Raw genomic sequence first — 22,852 nt, forward strand, 5'->3', positions numbered from 1 at the left:
GTTTAATTTATCATCGTTTTTCTTTCAGTTTGACTTTTTCATAAAATAAATATCTCTATTAAATCGGCCTGTTTTTTAGATGCAACAGTTAATGTGTGTGTGACATTAATAAAATATTCATTATGAGGATTGATTTCAGTCTGACGCGTCGATGAATCGCTCTTCCTGTTGTAGCGGCGTAAAATAAAAAACAAAACATGTTCCTGTGTGATCCCGACCGCCGTCTCTGACGAGAAGAAATCAGATCCTCTGACCGAGGTCAGCGTTCCTGCAGGATGGAGGAGAACGTCAAACTTCATCTTCAGTCTGTTTCAAACAGACTCCTGACCGTCTGAGGGTTCTGTCTGAGGGTTCCTGTGTTGTGTGGTTCTCCAGTTCTGGTCTGTAAAGAGAGACGAGTGTTGGACCGGCAGGCTCATGAAGGAGGTCTGCTGCTGGTCCACGATGGCCGGGGGCGGGGTCACCGTCTCTGCTGGCTGTAGACGGGGAACGCCAGCGTGACGTTGAGCGAGTCGTTGTGTTGAACCAGAGACGTGTGCTGGTAGTGAAGCACGAGTTCCTTCAGAGAACCGTACAGGTTGTACGGCTCGGCGAAGCCGAAGCCGGTGCTCGTCTTGTTGATGACGCAGTGTTTCACCTCCCCGTCCACACTGAGGGACACAGAGACAGACATGAGATCACTACACAGAAACAACTTTTCACATCAATCAATCAAACTCCCATCAGCCAATCAGAGAACAGATGAGTGAACAGGTGAGTCTTACACGACGGAGCAGGCGTAGCAGCCCGCCTTGCTGCTGTCTCGGACCAGGAACGTCCCGTCTCTCTTCCCGCGCAGCAGAGACTCGGCCTGGTTGCGTTTGATGTTTCCCAGACGCCACAGACGCTCGTCGTGATGAGGAAGGTCCTCCTCATCCTCCACCATGCTGTACTCACTGAGGGGGCGGGGACACAGAGGACAACACACACACAGACAGCATTGATTAATATGTCAATTATTTCCTTGATCAGTCTTCAACCGATATTCAGTTTAAAATCAAACAAGACAAATAAAAGTCGCTAAAATCTTCTGTCCAAGAAGCTGATGAATTTTCTGTCGATTGATTGACTGACTGATTGATTATTCGACTAACTGATCAGCTCTGCTGCTGTTTGCACAGTGTACTTCCTGTTTTTGACCACCGGGGTGCAGCAGAGAGCTCGATGAGACTTACTCCTCGGTGGTTTCGTTCTTCAGTCCGAGCCACTCGTTCAGTTTCCTTTGACGGACGCCCTTCTGGGTCAACCACCTGGACAGACACAGAGAGGACACACAGCAGCAGTCAGAACCATATACTGATCTCTGATGTCACCGGTGTGTGTGTGTGTGTGTGTGTGTGTCTTACATGAGGTACTGGTCCCTGGTCTTGCGGAGCTGGATCAGGTCCGGTTTGATGCTGTTCATCTTCTTGTCGATCTCTCTGTAGTCGGCCGCCTGTTTCTTCAGGTCCACCTCCAGGTGACGTTTACTGTCCACGATCTCACTGATCCGAGACTTCAGCTTGTCGTAGTTCTCCATGATCCTTTGAGACGAGACACAGAGGGTCAATCGGGGACGTGGACGTCTGACTGGGGTTGGACGACCGGATGAATATATCACCAATCGACCACGGACTGAATCCATCCCCAGTTATTCTTTCTGGCAGATTTTTGGAGCCATATTTGTCATTTTATTTTGCCGACGTGCTGATCTGCAGAGCGGCGGCCGCCGCTCTCACCCGCCAGCTCTGGACACGCCCACTCAGCCGGACCAGGAGCGCTCTGAGCTGCCGCCTGCAGAGTCACACTCTTTTCAAACAGTGAATTAAGGATTTAATTTGACCAATTCGACCACAGTCTCAAATTTAACACACTCATCTGCAGGGAGACGGATATCTGCCGAAAATGATTTATCATGACATCACATCGTTTCCCAGCAGGATGGAACTGTAATTAATAAAATAAAAGTTTTATTCTTTCTGTTGGACAGAACATTCAGGTCAGTCCTCACCGGTTCAGAAGAAGACGAGTCCTGCTGGACGTCTCTGACCGAGATAACGAGATCAATTACCGGAAAATAATCATGAAATAATTAAGATGGCATTTAAAATGTAACTGCAGGTCAGCTGACGACATCACTGAATCACTCTGGATTCTTCTTGTAGCCTCTGGTTGCCATGGCAACTGGGGCTCATTCACATTTGTGGTTGTGTAAATGTATGTGTGTTTAAAGGTCCTCCCTCACAGTTGCCGTGGCAACAGCCTACCTCTGGATCTCCTTCTCGTTGCCCTCTCTGCGAAACTTCTCGATGTACTCTTTGCTGAAGCGCTCCTGCGTCTGACACTGCTCCTCGAAGATCTTGATGGTCTCGTTGAACGCCTCGATGGCCGTCCTCTTCATCTGGATCTCCTGAGGGACGACGACCAGGAGACACACGAGGAGGGACAGGGTGGCGAGAAAAGGGACAGAAGAAGGAAACAATATTTAATATTTTATCTCTCAGCCCACAGTGACTGATGAGGACGCCGCCTTGTGTTTGTCTGAACCTGTGGCTCAGGTGACAGTGGACACTTTTACTGTCTCTGGTGTGTCTCATTAAAGTGTCTCTCTTAAACAGAGTGGAAATTTAACTTTATCATTATTTTAATGTGATTTATGTCTGTTTTTCAGGATTATTACTGAATAAAACCCTGAAACATTAATGAGACATCTCACAGACGTGTGTCTGTTGTTTTGTTGATCCAGTCATCGACATGAGTTCTGCACTGCAGAGTTCTGTAGAACAATAGTTCCCGACCTCTTTCTTTGGAACGTCCCCTGCTTTGTATGTGAGGAACATTCTGTATTCAGACTGCAGGTTCTCACAGCTGCTGGAAATCCTTGAAAACACTTGAATTTTACTGTTTTCAAAGTTTTAAAAGTGCTTGGATTTTGAATAAAGAGCTTGAAACCGTAATTTTTTAAAATTGGTATCAGATTATGAAGAAAAACTTTTCGCCTCTCATCCAAGAGGTTTCTGCACAACTGAAGACTTTGACTTTAGAAAAAGTGAACAAATCCTGAAAACTGTGATTTTAGTCAACATGTCTGAATCTGACTTTCAGGACCGCAGAACAGACAAAGTCCCTGTCATTTCTGGCGGACCCCTGAGGGGGACCCAGACCCTACATTGGGAACCAATGCTGCAGAGTCCTGTAGTACTGTAGTACTGTAGTACTGCGGTGTACCTGTGAGGTCCTGGTGTACTCCTCGTACAGTCGGTCGTACTCTCGGTTCTTCTCCTGGTACTGTAGGTGGTACTCGTGGAGTTTCTTGCCCACAGCTTCGATGCTGTCCTCCTTCACCACCTGATCCTGAACGCGACAAACGTGACAGCCAATCAGGTGACTCAGACCAACACAGCACACAGCCAATGGAAACAAACAAAAAAAAGAAAGAGAAGCAGCTGCACGGACCTGCTGGTGTTTGGAGACCGGGTAGAGCAGCTTGACGTCCAGTTTGGGGTTGTACTGGGCGAGCGACTCGTGACGGTAATGGTTGATGAGCTCCACCACGGAGCTGAAGGTCAGCGGGTCGGAGAAGCCGTATTTTCCCTCCCGATGGAAAATCTTTATCAGCTTGTTGTTGCCTCCTTTCCTGCAGGTGTCGGAGGACATTCAGCCATGAAACCAGATCGAAAAAATTTGACTTGATCCACCAAATTCTTACCATCATCAGTTAATCACCATCATCCCTGGTTTGCACGCAGTAAATAATGATGAACAACTTTGTTTGCAGCCTGTTCATGTTTGAATCACAGCATTACAAAGTCCAAAGTCAACATTTACTGAAAAATTATTTTCCTAAATTCACAACATGCTTTTATTTTACTAAATATTTTTGCGTCAGTCCATATTAGCTGGTTCACACGGGTCGGCCCTCCATGGTTTGGCCCACGTGTTACACATTTATTGATTTTGTTGTTTGTTTTGTCTGGAGGAGTGTGTTGAGTCGGACACTTCACCTCAGAGTCAGAGTGTAATCTCCGTGCATCTTGGTGGAGGCGTCTCGAACCAGGAACGTACCGTCGGCCGTGTCTCTCAGCTTCTCGTTCACCTCCTCTCTGCAAGAAACACACAGGAAACACATCAGACATCATCTCACCGATACAACAGAAGAAATCTTTAATTTCATTTAGAAGAGGTTTTAGAAACTCTTCATATGTGAGTGTAGAGATCTGTCACAATCTGGTCAATTGAAAAATAGATCCCAACAATGTTTGGACCTATTTTTCAACTAGTGATTATCAGGCAATAATTTTTCCACTAATTGATCCATTAAGTGTCAGTTACCTGGAGATGTCTCCCCAGTACCACTCGGCGTCCTGCAGGGAAATACTGTTGTTAAAACTGCTGGGAGCTGCTGGAGTCAAAGACTTGACTGGTTTAGGAGGCAACGCTGCAGCGAAGACAGACAGACAGACAGACAGACAGACAGACAGACAGACAGACAGACAGACAGAGTGTTGAGTTCTGCTGAATCGATCACTGAAAAATGAGTTTTTAATTCTCTACAGCCTCTGATTGGTCCACAGACTCAACCCAAGGCACCTTGGGATTAGATGTAAAAATCTGCTTTATTTGTAAATGAAGGTCACCAGGGTTTTTTTTTTTTACACAAAGAAGCACAAAATGATAAAAGTGCGTGTGTTGAGAAATGTTAATTACAATAATAAATATGTATTTAAAAAGTTTGAATGCAAAACAGTAAATAATAAAACAAAACATCGAGTCGGTTCATTGAGACAGAAATGTGTGATGTTTGCGTGGGAGGCTGCTGTGATTGGTGGACTCGTGGAAAGCTATGACGATCGGTCAAATCTGAGGAACAGTCGCAGAGTTTGGACAAAATTGCACAGAATTCACTGGGATTGGTTGAATTTGTGTGAACTGCAACTTCCTGCATTAACTGTAAAAAACACCAGAGAGGAAATCAGTTTCCTTCAATTATGCTCAGTCTGGAGAAAAAAGGATTCTGGATCAACCAATCAGCTTGCTTGATGTGCACATCACATGACGTGTTGCTGAGATTTGAGAGGTGTGAGAGTGACGAGCGACTTTTACCCAGAATGCCCAGAGAAGGCTCAGCGCAGGTTCATAACAACGTTTACAAGCATTATTAGGGAAACCAACTCGACATGATTAAAATCAGCGGACACGTCACACCGCAGCAGATGAGCAGCTGTAGGTTCTGGTTCAGGTCCCGGTCTCCTACCTGGACTCTGCATGTTGATGTAGCAGAGGATCTTGTCTCGTCCTCTGACTGGCTCGGCCTCAGCCCGGCCCCCCTCCTCTCGCTCCATGTCAGCCTCTAAACCTTCGCCTACCTCCGCGTCGCTTCAGAGCTGAAACCGAACCCGACTCCTCCCGTTCTGGATCTCGTGACGTCCTGCCTGTGGCCGAGCGCTCCGGTTCTGCCTCGAAAACACCGACATCATGGTGAATGAAAGCGATCGGGGCCACGCTCTCCTCCTCTCTGATGTAAGGATGATGTTCAGCTGAAATCTGTAGGATCCGTCTCTGCAGCTGCAGGTCAGCGTGGCACACGTTCTCCTGAGCTGAGACTCGTCCTCTGAGGAACCGACAGTCTGAAAAAACTGGTTTTAGTTCTGCATCGATCTGTCGCCTGCAGTCGTCTTCAGTGTTGAAGATTTAAAACGACGCAACTTTCTCTGCCTCTGCCTCCCTCTCTGAGCACCAGCCTCGGTTCAAAGCTCAGGAGAGCAGCTTGGAGATGTGTGACATCACCGTTGCCCCCAGCCAATCCTGTGATGGCAGTGACATCATCAAGGCAACACCCCCATACCCTACCCTCCCTCCTCTGCTGCATCCTTCACTGTGAGGATAGATGATGTCATCATTTCAGTGTGATCAACACGCTGAACAGACGAATGAGCGACTGACAGAAGAACTGACGGCTCATTCACACAAACTTATTGATCATCGGTTAAACAGACGGAGAGTTTTCAGTCGAGTCGACGCGCTGCTTCTGTCTGAGCTGAATGATCACACTGATGATGATGATGATGATGATGATGAGCAGCTCATTTAATATCAGAACGGGTGAAACGTCTTATTAAACTAAATCTGTGAACATAACGAGCTGTGTGGTCTTTAAGTTGACTCTTCATCTTTACATGAAATAATAATCAATTAAATTTGAGTGATTATAAACCCACAGCAGCTTCACAACACTTTCCTTCATGATCCTCTGACCACCTACAGTTTTATATGTTTAAACCAGCCTGAGTCCGTCTGGTACAAGACCTTAAATCAACATGAAGGCTGCACACTGAACCAACACCTGACTGAAGCTGTAATATTCTCCAGACCATCAGAACTTATTCTGAAAAGGTTTTTCATCTCCAATTAAAACGTATGAACTCTTTTTCCAAAACCCTCCTAAAGTGAGCAGAAGAACTTCCAACCATCAGTCGACCTTTCGAGCATCAGAGCCGAGCATCAGCCAAAAAATCACAGGAAGATCATTTTGTTGTTTAACGTTTTGAGAATACAGTTGAAATGTTTAAAAAAAATACTGAAATGTCAGGAAAAAAATCTTAGTATTACAAAAATAAAGTATTACAAATAAAGTTGAGATACTGAAAAAAATAAATCAGAACCTCTAATATTAAATATCAGTATTTCTGTGTACCAGTTTAGTTTTTTCAGTAATCAGTCAGGAAACCAGTCAGAGTTTCAGAAAGAGTAACAGCTGCTTCACATCTGTTACAGGAAGTGGAATCTGACCAGGTCTGATCAGCAAACAACAACAAACAACAAACAACAACATTTGTACTTTGGAAAACAAAATAGTAATCTTAAACCCTGAGCACTGCATCATGGGCATTATGCAAATGAGAGCTGTGTCTCAGTGTTTTATCTGCAGGACGTGTGAACCTCACAAGTCTGAATCCTACAGCGTCCCACAGAAAACTCCCCAAACAGACGTCTGCATCAACCGACACACGACTTTAAACACCGAAACTAAAGGTCAGTTTCAGCCACAACAATGAGGAGAAGAAGAAGAAGAAGAAGAAGAAGAAGAAGAAGAAGAAGAAGAAGAAGAAGAAGAAGAAGAAGACTAATCTTACACAACCCTATCAGAAGCATTCGAACACTTTGGTACGGCTCCGTTCAGACGTCCATCTGTGCTCTTGATAAACAAGTTGGTTTTAACTTGCTGAACAAATGACATCACTTCCTGCACAGTCAAAATGTTTGATGGTGTAGATACATTAGTAAAACTGCCACAGTATAGAATTTACACTGTTCAGAGACTCATAATAAAATGTGTTGTTGACACTGAAAACCTGTACAGGTTGACTTTTTTCCACACAGAAAATCAACAAGAATCAATAAGGGAATCAATAATGGCCTCCTTATCAATAAAATCTTATCAGTTCACATTCATATTTTGAGCTCTGCGCCAGTGTTGGTGTTTTTGCTCGTCACTTCTTGAGCTGAAATATTTTAACTCCAACTGTAAAATCTTCATCCTCGCTGACGGAGCAGATCAGTTTTTTCTCTGATGTCACCGTTTGATATCGAACGCAACGTAAAGACAATCTACATGTGACGACGTGACGACGAAGGAACGCTGCAGCTAGATCTGACTTCACACACACACAGACACGTGTGTGTGTGTGTGAGAGTGTGTGTGTGTGTGTCTGTGTGTGTCTGTGTGTGTGTGTGTGTGTGTGTGTCTGTGTGTGTGTGTGTGTGTGTGTCTGTGTGTGTGTCTGTGTGTGTGTGTGTGTCTGTGTGTGTGTGTGTGTGTGTGTGTGTGTGTGTGTGTGTGTGTGTCTGTGTGTGTGTGTGTCTGTGTCTGTGTCTGTGTGTGTGTCTGTGTGTGTGTGTGTGTCTGTGTGTGTGTGTGTGTGTGTGTGTGTGTGTGTGTGTGTGTGTGTGTGTGAGAGTGTCTGTGTGTGTGTGTGTGTCTGTGTGTGTGTGTGTGTGTGTGTGTGTGTGTGTGTGTCTGTGTGTGTGTGTGTGTGTGTGTGTGTGTGTGTGTGTGTGTGTGTGTGAGAGTGTCTGTGTGTGTGTGTGTGTTGTGTGTGTGTGTACCTGGTGCAGCCTGGTTCATGTTGAGCTCGCTGGTTATCAGAACCTCCAGGACCTGAACCAGAGGATCCAGACTGGACTCGGACCTGAACAGGAACAGCGACTCATGATCAGTCAGCGCCGCAGCAAACGATTGATTTAATGTTGGATTAACTTGTCAATCTTTTTCCTTCATTAATCAATAAATAACAAATAATGAGAATCAAAGTAAACACTGACCCTGCAGTGTGTCTGAACAGCAGTGGACTGAAGCTCTCCGACAGGTTTCGTGGACTCAGCTGGTTCCTGGAGCCGTGCTGACAGAGGCGGGCCAGGTGCCTGACCACGCTGAGCAGGGTCAGGCCGTACTGGGCGGGACAGCTGGGCGAGCTGGCCACGCCCCTCAGCACCTGAGCGCAGTCCTCCAGGTCCCGGACCTCTGCAGAGGGACGGACGGACAGAAGAAGAAAAGGGCGGTTTACAAACGGACTCTGAACCTGAAGGAACCCGCAGGACCCGTCTGTGTGTGTCTGGACCGGATCCGGCCATCTGACCTTGTACTGCGTGAATCACGTCGGTCTGCAGCGAGGACGGGAGGACGGGGCCGGGCAGATCCTGAAGGAACCGGACCACCCCGTCACACAGTGATGACACCTCCAGCTGCTCCAGGTCTGAAAAACAAACACACCGACCAGAGAATCAGAAATCACGAGAAAAAATGATCCTGTCAATTAGACACTGGGTCCAAACAGGGACGAACCACACGTCAAACACACCAACTAAATTTATTGGTAGAAAAAAAAAGCAGAAGTGCTGTTTCACAACACAAAGACCACATATTTATTATTCAGGCCGTCGTCTATGAACTAGATCACATGACCAGCAGCGTCATCAGGATCTGTTTCACCGCCTCGTCTGAACATAATCTGTCAAAAATATTGTTTTTAAGAGTAACACAACTATAAAGGAACGTCAAGTCCGTATTTTGGACAGAAAGAAAACATCGTTGTAGAGCTGCAACTGATGATTAATCAGTAATCTGTCAATCATTGTTAGGATTAATCAATTAGATCAAGATGGGTCAAAAAACATACAAAGACAGGTTTGGACTAATTTTTCCGATAATCAATTAGTTGTTTGGTTCATAAAATGTCAAAGAATAATGAAAATTGATAAACTATTATTAATCTAGCGTTCAGTAGAAGAAGGTGGCGGTGGCTCCTCACCGGAGTCGGCGAGCTGTCGAGTGTCCAGCGTTCCTCCACTCAGACTGCGATACACGGCGGGACTGTCCACACCTGCAGTTCAAGTCAGACAGCAGCATCGTATTTAACAAAGTCAAACAACACAAAACAAACAGAACTTTATTTTCACTTCATCACTTCCTGTCAGACCTGCATGATACTGACAGGAGCACAAACGCATCATCAGGTATGTTTGATTTATGGATGTTTTGGTACCTTTGGTCTCCACGGCCTCCATCAGTCTGCTGAGGAGGGGTGGGGCCGTGTCCGGAGGTCCGAACTGCTCCGGGAGGTCCGGCAAAACGAAGCCTGGAGACAAACACAAACTGTTCAACGTCAAAGTCAAACATCACGTCCTCAAATGTCTCTTTCTTTTGTGAGATTCAGTTTCCTGTCAGAGAGAAAAGAAACCACAAAATATTCACATTTAAGAAAAAAAAACTCAAACTGATCAATCAATTATAATAAAAGTTAGTGATTCATTTAATCACTGCAGCTCTAAACTGTTTTAATATGAAAGGGTGACAACTGCAGGAAGTAGAGAAGACAGACAGACAGAGAGACAGACAGAGAGACAGACAGAGAGACAGACAGACAGACAGAGAGACAGACAGAGAGACAGAGAGACAGAGAGAGACAGACAGACAGACAGAGACACAGACAGACAGACAGACAGACAGACAGACAGAGAGACAGAGAGAGAGACAGACAGAGAGACAGAGAGACAGACAGAGAGAGAGACAGACAGACAGACAGACAGACAGAGAGACAGACACACTTCCTGTGTTCTCTGGTAAAGCTGAGATCTGTGCTGTCAGCAACCACAGCCTAGACTGAACAACACCTCTGTGTGTGTGTGTGTGTGTGTGTGTGTGTGTGTGTGTGTGTGTGTGTGTGTGTGTGTGTGTGGTTGTTGTGCATCAGGTTGCTGCAGGAGAAGCAGCTGAAGGAAACTCTGGTGTGACTCAGAGCGTTGAAGTGTTGAGGTGATTCATTCAACATCCAAATATTACTGAAATTAAAATGCGCCCAGAAATATCCAAACATGATTTTTTACTGTATTGTGCAGCTTCAGCTCAGCATCAGTACCTTTAAAGGTATTTATTTAAATGATTCCTGCATTTCATCCATTTGGTTTCCAGATCCAGAAAAAATGACTTTTTATATATTTTTCACCACAGACGTTGTTCATAAAGAAGAAACTGACAGGCAACAGGTTTCTGACTCAAACAAACTAAAGCTGAGAGACTGTAAGATATTCCTGAGTCTATTATGGACTCCAAACATGTACCACATGTACATAACATGTATGATGTATATATATATATTCAATTTGTGCTGGGAGCCTAAAATGTCTTATTTTATAGCAGCTTTTCTAAACAAATTGTTTTCAGGGATTTTTTTTGCAATTAAATTGCAGGAGCAAATGAAGACTGCAAAAGAAAGTTGAGATTTTTTGTATAATTCACTAAAATGTCTAAGTAACCTCACAAAAAAGACAAAAACTCAAACAAAAACTGCTTTTGCTGCAGATGAAGAAGTGCGCCTGGTGCGTATTCCACAAAAAGACTAAATCTTTTTGGAGTTCAAACTGTTAAAACAACAAACACAAAATTCTAAAATAAAAGTGCACAGAGCGTTTCAATACCTGCGACAAAACAGAAAATATATACATAAAAAAAAATAAAAATAGTGAACAGTGAAACAAAACATGGAGTCGATTCACTGAGACGTGATGTTTGCTGTCGCTGGAAGAAATCAGCAGATGATGATTGGTCAAACTGGCAGAGACACTGCTGCGTTCTGCACAACAGAATCTGACCACAGTCAGAGGAGGCGGGGCTACGTGGACGCTGCAGCAGTGTGTGTGTGTGTGTGTGTGTGTGTGTGTGTGTGTGTGTGTGAAGAGGAGAGAGAGTGAGAAAAAGCAGCTAGTTCCAGAGTATTGATCGGTATTGAAAGTATTCCAGGTATTTTTGACAACACTAATTTAAACACAGTCCACAGTGTTCTCACCCTCTGACTCGGAGTCGGTCCTCACTGATGCTGCAGAGGGCGGTCTGGGTGGGCGGGGCTTTGGGGTGGGCGGGGACATCCTCTTTCTGCCGATAAACTCCACGTATGTCCCCGGGAAGTCGCCTTTCTCCTGTTGGCCGAGAAGTGGTCAAGTTAGAGACACAGCGGCGTCCAATAAAATGTGACTATTATTGAGTTTGTCCACCGGAGGGCGCTGACACAAACTGCTCAATGCACTTTAATAAAAACATGTAAGGGACTGAAATCAACAAAGTTTGTTCCTGGCAGTTCAGTCGGTGGAGATCGCGCCTCGTCACTCCTCTACAGCGTCCGTCTGGAAAATTTAAACATATTGATTCACCAAACAAAGAGCTGATCGGAACATTCAGTCAAACTACAAAGCTGTTGAGGCGAATCACTGACAGTAATCTCCTGTCATATTATTGTCTAAAGAAGTTTAAATGAAGGAATCGCAGGGGACTGATTATTTCCTGGTTGACTGAGAAACATGATATCAGCTGAGATGCAGAATATTTACAGGAAACATGAGACAAACACAAAGAGCCCAAGACGACGTGGAGGACACCGAGTCCATCAGGTGTCAGATACATTTACAGATTTCTGAGTCATGATCGACTAAAGCTGAGTGTGTGTGAAGAGTGTGTTTCATCTGAGGTGAAATGGAAACTTCAAACTGCTCGTAGGTGTGATGGAGCAGTCATCAAAGATGATGATGATGATGACGATGATGATATTCCTCATCCTTATTGGGGATGATTAGTGATTAGTCGACAACATGATTAAATGTCTCCACCCTGGTTAGTCAGGTTCAAATGACTGTTAATACACACTGTAGTTTTTCTGACGAGGTTTAAAACAATCAATTAATAAACTGTGCTCAGTTTGAAGCTTTCTGAGTGTTTTCTTACTGTTAGACGAGATGACCAGTCTAAATTCAAATCTGCTTTTAATCCACAGGGAAATTAGACTCTATTCAGTCATAACAATAAACAGATTAATAGAATTTTTGCTGACTTTTATTGCAGCAATTTGGTTGCAAAAAAAGAGTCAGAACTAGGGCTGTCACTTTTTATTTGAGTTTCACACATTTGTTCAGACATGAGGTGAAAAGTTCACGTTCAAGCTGCAACTACCTGTTCGAGAAGTCGGCATCAGTCTCTACAGGTGCATCAGACAATTTGATGTAGTTTAGCTTAGGATCCAACAGGGGGCGCTCTAAGAATTCACTATCATGTCGACCTCCTGACCTATCACTGAACGAAGCGAATGTTAATGTGTTGTTTTGTTACGAAAATGGAGGAGAATAGCGAGCAAAGCAGTCCTGAGCGGACAATCACGACACAAAACATCTGGGAAGCAGCGTGTGGAAGTACTTTGGGTTGTCATGGACAACGATCAGGCTGTTTGTCCACTTCGTAAAAAGCAGCCGTCTTACTCTTCAATGACAACAAACCTGCGGGTTCACCTGCTGTCTTACCACCCAGCTGAGGCAAGCATCAGCAGCACACCGGCTGAGTTTGACATCTCCCGTGAAGCGGCTGTAGCGGTCGCCATAAAGCTCTGAACTACGTTAACGACATATGTAATTTAGGGCTTATTAATGTACCCTGTTTGGCACGCATGTTAAACCTGGACGTGCGCAGGGGGCTTGGGGTGAAAGCCGTTGACACTGCGCTTTCCAGACTAAAGCAACGTTTGGGGACTTGTATAAATCGAGTGACTTTGGTAAAGGCAGCGGTGACGACATCCTGGAGATGCAAGCCAACATGAAGGAGACTCCTCTGTCTGCAGACAGCAACCTGCTGCTGTGGTGGAGAGACACTGGGAGCAACAGATATCTGCAGCTCTCAAAGCTGGCCCGTAAATACCTGTGTGCGCCAGGAGCATCTGTGCGTCAGGAGCGTCTGTGCGCTCTGAGCGCGTGATCTCGTCGGCAGGTAATATTGTAAATAAAAAGAGAGCCGCACTTGATCCGGATCAAGTTGATAAACTTGTGTTTCTGGCAAATAATGTCAGAAATGAAGACGGGCCTTTCGGCTTGACTATCGGTTCTGTTGACCTTGATATGTTTTTATTTCAAAGCTGTCGGAGCTCCGCCCTGTTCTCTGTCATCTGTACATTTTGTATTCATCCTACTGTGTGTTCTATGTTAGGAACACTGTAGCACTTTGAGTTTCATTATGAATAAAAAGTGTGGCACTTTTTTTTTACTTTGTTTTATTGAGAGCGAGACATAAAGAAACAATAAGTTAATGCAGCTGTTAAAAAAATAACATTTGATTGTTAGAAGAATGAGAACTTTTTGTGTGTGTGTGTGTGTGTGTGTGTGTGTGTCTGTGTGTGTGTGTGTGTGTGTGTGTGTGTGTGTGTGTGTGTGTGTTGGGGGGGGGTCATTTTAAATTTGTTCGATCTTGATTTTTTTGAAAAGGTCACAGCCCTAATCAAAACTGTGCAGCTACAATGTTATTACACAATCATCTGATTGGTCAGTTACATGATTGAGGGTCAGTTATTTCTGTATAACAGACCGTTGCTATGGACACAGTTGTCATTATAGACTGGCGGAACAATAAAATGATTTTTAAATCACTAAAAGCATTTTGGTGGCAGTGAACAGGATGTACCTGTGTGGTCTCGTTGAAGCCCGGCAGCCAGCCGATCTCTGACGGTCGTTCTTCGGCTCCGTTGATGCAGCCGAGTGCCAGCAGCGCTCCTTTACTGACCAGCAGCACGTCTCCAACGTGCAGGTCGATGTCCTCGTCCCGCTCCTTCTTGTAGTCATAAAGCGCGCGGTACTGAAAGCCCTCAGAGCTCATGGTGACGGCGGATATAGCTTGAAAAGAACTCACAAAAACTGCTCTGATTCAAAGATATAAAAATAAGATTTTCTCTGGTCCTGAGTGATCTAATGTGGACAATCTAGACGCTCTGTGTGTGTCTCCCCTGTCTCCATGTCAGCTGACGTCTCGCTAACGTCCTGTCATCCCTCCAGGCCGAGCCACAGCTGCTCAGTCGACGTGTCCTCGCCGTTCATGAACAGGAGTCTCAGCAGAGGTAGAGGCCACATCTGGGGAGGTGACGACCTGCGAGACAAGAGCAGGACAAACTTTAACCCACGAGACAGAAGACAGACGCCTCAAACTGTCTGTTCAGTCCGTTTGTTTTAATGGATTCAAGGTTTGAAAAGTGCCTGAAACTGTAATTAATTCAAACTATAATCACATTACTTTCATAATAGTTACTTAACTTTTCAGATAAAGAAATGTAATAAGTCAGATTTTTGCTGAAACAGGAAATACAATCATATATAAATCCGTCAGCTCTGTCCCTCATCAATCATCAGTAAAATTAATCAATTAATCAATTAATCAAACATTACCAAATGGATTCTTACCCTCAATCAAAGTTTTAGTTCCACAGCAACATGTTCCATGTTCTCTGACAGTGTTACACCCTTACAAGTAAAGCTGCTAACCAGAACCACATAGGGTTCTTCAGCTTGTCCCCATAGGAGAACCAGTTTTGCTTCCTGTTAGAATTATTTTTTTTTTTTTTATAAAAGTTCACCTGGAACTCTTTCAAAGATATCTTCTTTCTTTCCATGATTTGACGTTCCTTTATAGTTGTGTTACTCTTAAAAACAATATTTTTGACATTATATGTTCAGACGAGGCGGTGAAACACAGATCATGATGACGCTGCTGGTCATGTGATCTAGTTCATAAATAATAATAAGCACTTCTGCTTCTTTTTTTAAATAAAGGGTTTTCTACCAATAACGTCAGCTGATGTGTCTGACGTGTGGTCACCTCCATTCAGCTTTCATTGGATTAAAAGTAACAAGAAAATTTAAAAAGTCCAAAACACAAAGACTGTTCACGGAAATATAAATCAAGATGTGAAAGGACGAGTCGATCAACAGGAAAAACACTTCCACCTCCTCAACTGAGAGCATTTCTCATTTCTCACCTCGTTGTCTCGTGATGAGTAACGTTTCAAAAATAAAACCTTCTCTGACATGTTTATAAGACACACAGTTAATCCAGAACAAACATTTATTGACATTAAAGGAACTGTTAGTTGCTGCTTGATAGAAAACAGAGAAGATGATCTAGTCTTCACTTTGGACAAGCTGTGATCAGAGAACAATATTATTGATATTTTGACTTGAAAACAATAATCGATAATCAAACTTAATAGAAATTAATTTCTGTGACCTAAAAAGAATTAGGAGATCATAGGGAGGACTGAAACTGCCAAACCATATATAAATGAAAGAATATGTCATCATTCTATATTTATTATTTACTTTTCAATTATATGTATTAATATATTCATGTTTAATTGATTGAAATCTAACATTTATTTAAAAATTCATCCACAGTGTCCTGGGGTTGACTTTCTGCCTTTTGGTCGATCAACAAAGATCAACTGCAGAGGAGGGAATAAAGTTTGTCAGAGTTAAAACAAATTCATTTTTTAAATGTGTGATTAACACACGTTCTGTTATTAAGGCCTGAACCATAGTTTGAATCAGCAGCTGGAAATAAATCAGCTCACATTCGCAAAGACAAAACACAAGCTTTGGTCAAATGTTTAGACAAACAGACGTATATGAGGAGGGAGATGATGGAGATGATGGAGCTGCAGATCCACCTGAAACCAGGTGAAAGGAAAGTCTGAGCCACAGCAGAGCAAGTTTCATTTGTTTACTTTTAAATACTTGATTACTTCCTGCTGATTGATGGTAACAGTGAGGGAGGAGGAGGAGGAGTGAGTGAAGTACTGACTGATATAAAAACTTTATTGATGATGAATCCTGATGTTACTGTACAGTTCTGTGGTTTAAACACTACAGATTCAAATATCTGTCTCTGTAAAGACCAAACTGACAGACGCTCGTCTCCTCCATGAAACGTTTGTCTCTGTCATGATGAAGAGTCCAGACTGTCTGTCCTCTTCATGTCCTCAGTGTGTCTGTGTGCAGTTTACTGTCTGCTGTGATCTAAAACATCCTCACTGATGGAAATGATCCTGCTGCATTAATACTAAAACACTGTTTCATCATTAAACACACTGAGCTGAATAAAGGAATCAAGATTTTATTAAAGAAATTAACTATTATTAACAATAATAATACTAGAGAAATAAATAAATGCATATAAATACCAATCTTTTCCTAAAACACAGCTGGTTCTGTGGTGTTTGAATTTTAAATCTGAAGCCTGCAGTGAACCACTGAAGCTTTAAGTGATTTTTCTATTTAAGTTTTCAGTGTGTTTTTGGCCTTAAAGTTAAATTGAGCAGGTCAGTATGTTCATCTGTGCCTGGTGGACTGATGACTGTGTAATATTATTATACGAGTATATTTTTCATACCAAATGCAGTGCCTGTGAGGGTTTCTGGACAATATTTGTAATTGTTTTTTGTTAATATCACTCATGCAATTAATTGTGATCGATTGACAGCCCTAAAATAAATAGAGGAGGCCACTTTAAACAAATATTTATGTCACATCCTACAAATTAATTAACGCTTACATTTACTTTTATTACTATTTTTTGTACATTTAATGGCATGTTAATTTGTTTAGTCTAGACCTGCAACAATTAATGGATTATTAAATAATGAACTACTTTGATTTAATCAAATTGAGTCTTTTTTTAAATAATACTACTAATAATAATAATAATAATAATAATAATAATAATAATAATAATAATAATCCAAATTCTCTGATTTCAGATTCTTAAAAGTGAATATTTTCGGGTTTCTTTCCTCCTCTCTGACAGTAAACTGATGATCTTTGAGTTGTGAACAAAACAAGACATCTTGGGCAGTGATTCACATTTTTCAACATTTTCTAATATTTTATGGACTAAATTTATCAACTAATCTAGACACTTTAATCGATGATGACAATTATTGGTTGCAGCCCTAATTTAATAAATTCAAATTTATAATATCTATTAAACCAATTTTCGTGAACTAAAATATGTACATCAGACAAGCATTAGGACGATAAAGAAAATGTAATTTTTAACCCTGAAACTGTTTTTTACTTCCCAGTTCCTGTCAAAAGAGAATCACTGACAGCTACATTTTAATCTAAAGGACTTTCAAACACGTTCATAAAGCCGAAAAAAGAAAAACAACGTTTCTAACATGAAACACTGTTTGTATCTTCTAAAATACTTGTATTTTACAAAAGTAAGTTAAATAAAAACAGAAGCAGCGGAGTTTCAAATGGGCTTTCATTAAGTAAACAGCAGAGCAAGGAAAACGGGTCAGAAAATCTGAGATACTTTCTGATTAGAAACAATAAAACAAAGTTGATATTTCATCTTTATCTAAATCCCCAATATGTAGTCAAATCGATCCATAAAGGCGCAGTCATGAAACTCAGACGCTCTGAATCCCTCCAGGAAACGGGAAACGACAATGCATGCCAGCGCTAGCTTAGCCCGCTAACAGTTAGCTTCTGTCAACGTCTCACCTTTGAGTTTTTCACCAGTTCAAACGTCCAGAGGCGCGAACAGCGGCGGCCATTTTGGAACAAAGAGAACACACGACGTCCTGACGTTCAAAAACTCAAATATTATAATATTTCACTGATTATTTCCGAGATGAAAACACTCGTGGGTCTGCCGTCTGAATTCTAACTGATGCATTGGAGACGTCAAGCTAGCTAGTACTCAACTTAATTCCGGTACCGACTTTCAAAATAAAGCAAATTTTAACGCACTAAAATAAAATATAACTTTTACCGCTTTTACGGTAAAACGATCACCGATGATATAAGAATACACTTTACACTACAGTTTTTTTTTCCCCAAAAGTCTAGATTTACTATCATTTTACGAGCTACATTCGTTGTTTTTCATTGCAAATTCCGGATGGCTTTCAAAATAAAACTTAATTCGTGAACATGTGTTGTAAAATGAATACCACCAGCGACAAATAATGTTAATTTTTCATCCATGTTCACAAATCCAAAATTATTTTCAACAATCTTGTCTTTGGATCACATATTTGCAGCGTTAAAAGGCCAGAAACGTGAATTTAAGAAATTACACTCAAGAGATTACAGCTGGGCAGGGAGGCAGGGCGCAACGTCACATCCGCTAACCCAGATTTTAATGCAGTGTGCAGGCTGTCAAGACAGGGCACCATGGCAACAAAAGAGAGAGAGAGAGAGAGAGTGAGTGTGTGTGTATGTGTATTTGATGGGGGGTGTATTCAAGCTGTCCTCATTTATTCAGGTCTTATACAAGCAGCAGTCTTTGAACATGGCTGTGTGTGTGTGTGTGTGTGTGTGTGTGTGTGTGTGTGTGTAACTGAAAAGCATGGTGACTCCTGCATCATGTGACTGCTGCTGCAGCTTTTCCAGAACAAAGTGCACATCATATGTAGCCATTCATCCATCACTGCAGACATTTCATTTAATACATGAAACCATTATTTATTAAAAACCGACATATAAAATTCATCCAGAAACATTTGCTCAAATCCATAAATATACAACACAGAGGAGAATCTGGCACCAAAACACAGATATAAATATAAAATATTAATAAAGTCCTGCAGTTGAAATATTCATATGAAAACTGAGCAGTTCCCCAAACTGGGATAAAATATCGATAAAATTAGTACATAATTAAAGGTAGTCAGTGTGTTCCCTACAGTACATGTCAGTTTTTATATTTAGAATATTTTCACAACTTTACCTTTCTGTTTCATGGGAAACCACTGTTATACAGGAAATATCACTTTCCAGCCAAACTCCACTGACAAAATCAGTGATTTTAGCTCACAGGACACAGGAGTTGTTGGTCTGCTGCTGCCTCCATCTGTTAGTGTGTTTGTGTTACTGTGGGATTTCTGTGTTTTAAAGGAATAGTTTGGATTCACACAAGTCACACAAAAACACTGACCAACTAACAGATGGAGGCAGCAGCAGACCATCAACTCCTGTGTCCTGTGAGCTAAAATCACTGATTTTGTCAGTGGAGTTTGGTTGGTTTGTAGAGAGTGATATTTGTCTAATGGTGGTTTCCTGTCAGAAAAGTGTCTGACAGAAAGGTAAAGAGGAGAGAATATTCTTAGTGACCACCATCTGCTGTAGGTAACACACTGAGGAGAAGAACCTCACAATAATGTGAATTCTTTAGGACTGCAGTTATGATGATGATAAAATATTCATATAAAACTTTGTAAACACGTTTGAGCCTGAGTGTGTGTTTTGTTTGGAGCAACCACGCTGCTGTTACTCGTCTACAAGCTGAAGATGTTCCCCAGTCTGTGAACAGACAGGTTGATTGTCCCCGACAGGTGCAGCTCGTCCTTCAGGAAGCGTCCCACCTGCTCAGACCGCAGGACGTCACAGAACACCCAGATCTCCGCCCGTTCCCTCTGGATGTTGGCGTTACACATCGGCAACTTGGAGCTCTGGATGGAGCGGCTCACGGCACGCCACACCTGCAGGGAGGAGGGAACGGCGGGGCGAGACGAGGTGAGGAGGATGATGAAACAGATGGACATGAACTCATACACATGAAATCAAAATACACATTCATTACTCCTGTCACAATCTTGTCAGTTAAAAAATGGGTCCAAACATGTGAAAACCGGTGGAGATCATGTTTGGATCATCTTTCAACTAGAAAACAATCTGGCAATAATTTTCCCAATAACTGATTAGTTGTTTGGTCCATAAAATGTCAGGAAATGATCCCAGTGATGATGCATGTTAGCATTTAACTGTGTGCAGCTTCACAGACCGCAGCCTCTGACCTGTTCAAGGTCCTCGGCCGCCGCCGCCGTCCCACAGTTATGTTGACTGATGACCCATCTGACCCTCTGGCGGAGGTGGAGCCGGTGTTTGGACACCATGTGATGGAAGTGTTTGGACAGAGACTGGGAGCTCTGCAGCAGGACGCCTCCCTGGGTGAAGACGCTCCAGGACCGTTTGACCAGTGAGTCGTCTTTGTCTCTGTGTATTTCAAGAGATGGTCTGCTGGACGGTCTCCCTGCTGGGGTGACGTGACTCGTGGTTTCTGAGACACAGATGTCCTCTTTGGGGTTTTGTGGACTTTCATGTGATGTTTGTAGTTTTTGTAGCCCGTCTCTGGTGCAGGTGATGACAGGAGCCGGTCTGGCGGGTCTGATTGGCAGGTGGCGGTCTGCTGCGGCGGGGAACCAAGGGTTGAAGACAGGAGGAGTCCTGCAGGGGAAAGACTCCAGAAGCTTCTCTGTCCTCTCCAACAGAAAACTGAGGCCAGCAGCTGATCCAGGCTGGTAGTGCAGAACCACATCCTCCATACAGATGGACGGACGGAGGTCAGAGAACCAACTGCACCACCTTCCTCCTCCTCCTCTTCATCCTCGTGATGATGTCACTTCAGCTACACAGTACAAAGGATGATGGGAGAACAGGAGTAAATGCAGTATAGTCCAAGTGAAACCTGAGGAAAGTCAAGTAGAACACTGGTTAGTTTACATGAACACCTGATCAACACCTGGGCAATATATGGGTATCAATACTGATTAGATCGATCAGGATTAGGGCTGAACAATTAACATACACACTTCACATGTCTGGACAGATCTCTTTTCTCTAATAATTATTTCCTCTATCAATTAATCTCAAATTAGTGGTTTGGTCCATAAAATGTCAGACAACGATGAAAAATATTGATCAGAGTCTAAGATGACGTCCTCAAACGTCTCGTTTTGTCCTCAACTCAAAGATCTTCAGTTTACTGTCAGAGAGGAAAGAAACCAGAAAATATTCACATTTAACAAACTAAAATAAGAGATTTTGGATGATTTCCTTAAAAATAAAAGATTCAAACTGTCTGTGGACTGTGGGAGGAAGCTGGAGAACCCGGAGAGAACCTACGCAGACACGGGGAGAACTGGGGGATTGAACTCGGGACCTTGTTGGTGTGAGGCAGCAGTGCTGACCACTGCACCACCGCGCCGCCCGGACTCAATCTCACCAGAGATAAAAAATAACGTCTCAAAGCCACTGGATCAGTCTGTGGTAAACATGTATTGATTAACTAGTCAGCATCCAGGTAACATGTGGTTCTGGGTGATCTAAAACAACTGAGGGGTGAAACTACGAAGCAAGATTAATGGGTTAGTGAAGGTGGCTCTCTGTTAACCTGCCAGATCACCATGGTAACTGATGCTAAACTCATAACCTGGTCGGCAGCAGGTTATGTTCAGAGTCTGTGTCACACACAGTCAACAAAGAGTTAACAAAGCGAGCTGATAGCAGGATCCATTATGTCTGACTGAGGTTTGAGGTTTTGTCGAGCAGCTCGTGGAAACAAAGCCTGTCTGTGTCGCGCTGCCTTCGTAGGACAACCCTCAGGTTCCCGTACTTTATCTTAACGTGTTCTTTACAGGCGTCTTCTAGAGGCTGCGGCCAAATACAAACGTACAAATACGTTTAAACAGCGAGTACACTCTGCAACACAGAGCCACGGGAAGAGTACAAGATAAACGAGAAGATTTTACACACAACATAGTACTGAAGACATGGACTTGAGTTACAGTCATTCTCCAACATCTGTGTATATTGTAGAGTAAAATATACTTACTCGGCTACATTGTAAACGAGGTCTCTGCCTCAGTGTATTCCCGAGTATAAATAAAGGTTGAATGAATGAATGAAAATACAGACGCACCGGCTCAGACCGCTTTATTCGTCTTTAAGGGCTCGTCAATATCGTATTTACACCAAATGAGCCAAGCACGGCGTGTCTTTCCCGAATGATTCTGTCCCAAGTTTTGTAAAATCTTAAAAATCAAACTCCATCACGCAGAGTAGTATTTAAATTGTTACGTCACTTTACTGAACTTCTTTCTCGGTATTTCCAAACATTCTACAACAACGAATCAACAGACAACAATGACGCAGCGCCTCTCGTGGACAAAGTAAAACACAATCACAGAGTCTGCGTTAGATCATCGCTGCTGAAAACCAGAAGGGATAAAACACCGGTAGCCAATGCTAATGTTTTTAGCTCGTCATGCTAGCGGCTAGTTGTCGTTAGCCAAACACAGCTAATTAACTAGAAAAACCAAGCGGAGCCGTTAAAGATGCGACAAACAGCAATGTTTAACACATAACTGGCCTTTACAGCCCAATACCATGAAATACCGACCTTTAAATCAATGGTTACTGATTTTCTTTAACAACAGACCACCAACGAGTTCACAGCAACAGACAAACTAACATGGCGGCAATTTGTTGTGCGCGTCCCGGAAACTCTCGCGATATTTCAGTCAACTACCGGAAGGCGCAGGAACGTCCGTAAAAAGAATAAATATGGAAATATAAAAATGAATAAATAATAGGATTGATAAGTAAATTCAAAATATCCCAGTCTAAAGATAAATATGTAAAAGAATAAATACGTTTAAAAGTAAAATACAAAGAGGAATACATGAGTGAAATA

General features: G+C 42.7%; 2 protein-coding genes across 2 annotated transcripts; both read right to left on the bottom strand.

The window, feature by feature from the left end:
* Positions 1 to 247: 247 nt before the first annotated feature.
* Positions 248 to 18,078, bottom strand: LOC146319689 (phosphatidylinositol 3-kinase regulatory subunit alpha-like). The gene is made up of 17 exons (XM_084727706.1): positions 17,878 to 18,078; positions 14,006 to 14,464; positions 11,361 to 11,490; positions 9,561 to 9,653; positions 9,327 to 9,398; positions 8,655 to 8,771; positions 8,341 to 8,539; positions 8,125 to 8,207; positions 4,351 to 4,456; positions 4,023 to 4,121; positions 3,475 to 3,655; positions 3,247 to 3,372; positions 2,286 to 2,428; positions 1,386 to 1,562; positions 1,215 to 1,289; positions 765 to 935; positions 248 to 650 (listed from the first exon to the last, which is right to left on the bottom strand). Exons 2-17 carry the CDS (start codon positions 14,195 to 14,197, stop codon positions 461 to 463), a joined length of 2,154 nt encoding a protein of 717 aa, XP_084583832.1. The 5' UTR covers positions 14,198 to 14,464; positions 17,878 to 18,078; the 3' UTR covers positions 248 to 460.
* Positions 18,079 to 19,560: 1,482 nt separating this feature from the next.
* shld3 (shieldin complex subunit 3) lies at positions 19,561 to 22,654 on the bottom strand. Its single transcript, XM_084729387.1, has 3 exons — positions 22,559 to 22,654; positions 20,175 to 20,845; positions 19,561 to 19,859 (listed from the first exon to the last, which is right to left on the bottom strand). The coding sequence occupies exons 2-3, from the start codon at positions 20,700 to 20,702 to the stop codon at positions 19,656 to 19,658; spliced, it is 732 nt and encodes a 243-aa protein (XP_084585513.1). The 5' UTR covers positions 20,703 to 20,845; positions 22,559 to 22,654; the 3' UTR covers positions 19,561 to 19,655.
* Positions 22,655 to 22,852: the final 198 nt, after the last annotated feature.

This window comes from Lutjanus erythropterus, chromosome 10 (genome assembly GCF_056507025.1).
Source record: "Lutjanus erythropterus isolate fLutEry1 chromosome 10, fLutEry1.hap2, whole genome shotgun sequence".
NCBI classification, from domain to species: Eukaryota; Metazoa; Chordata; class Actinopteri; order Lutjaniformes; family Lutjanidae; genus Lutjanus; species Lutjanus erythropterus.

Bases quoted from the DNA above. Each gene is read 5' to 3' on its own strand.
- LOC146319689 (XM_084727706.1), bottom strand. From the start codon at position 14,197: ATGAGCTCTGAGGGCTTTCAGTACCGCGCGCTTTATGACTACAAGAAG. The intron at 8,540-8,654 runs GTCAGATGGCCG...GTCCCTCTGCAG, and splicing joins CGTGATTCACGCAGTACAAG to AGGTCCGGGACCTGGAGGAC. The intron at 3,373-3,474 runs GTCCGTGCAGCT...TGTCGCGTTCAG, and splicing joins CGGTCTCCAAACACCAGCAG to GATCAGGTGGTGAAGGAGGA.
- shld3 (XM_084729387.1), bottom strand. From the start codon at position 20,702: ATGGAGGATGTGGTTCTGCACTACCAGCCTGGATCAGCTGCTGGCCTC. The intron at 19,860-20,174 runs GTCAGAGGCTGC...TCCTCCCTGCAG, and splicing joins CGGCCGAGGACCTTGAACAG to GTGTGGCGTGCCGTGAGCCG.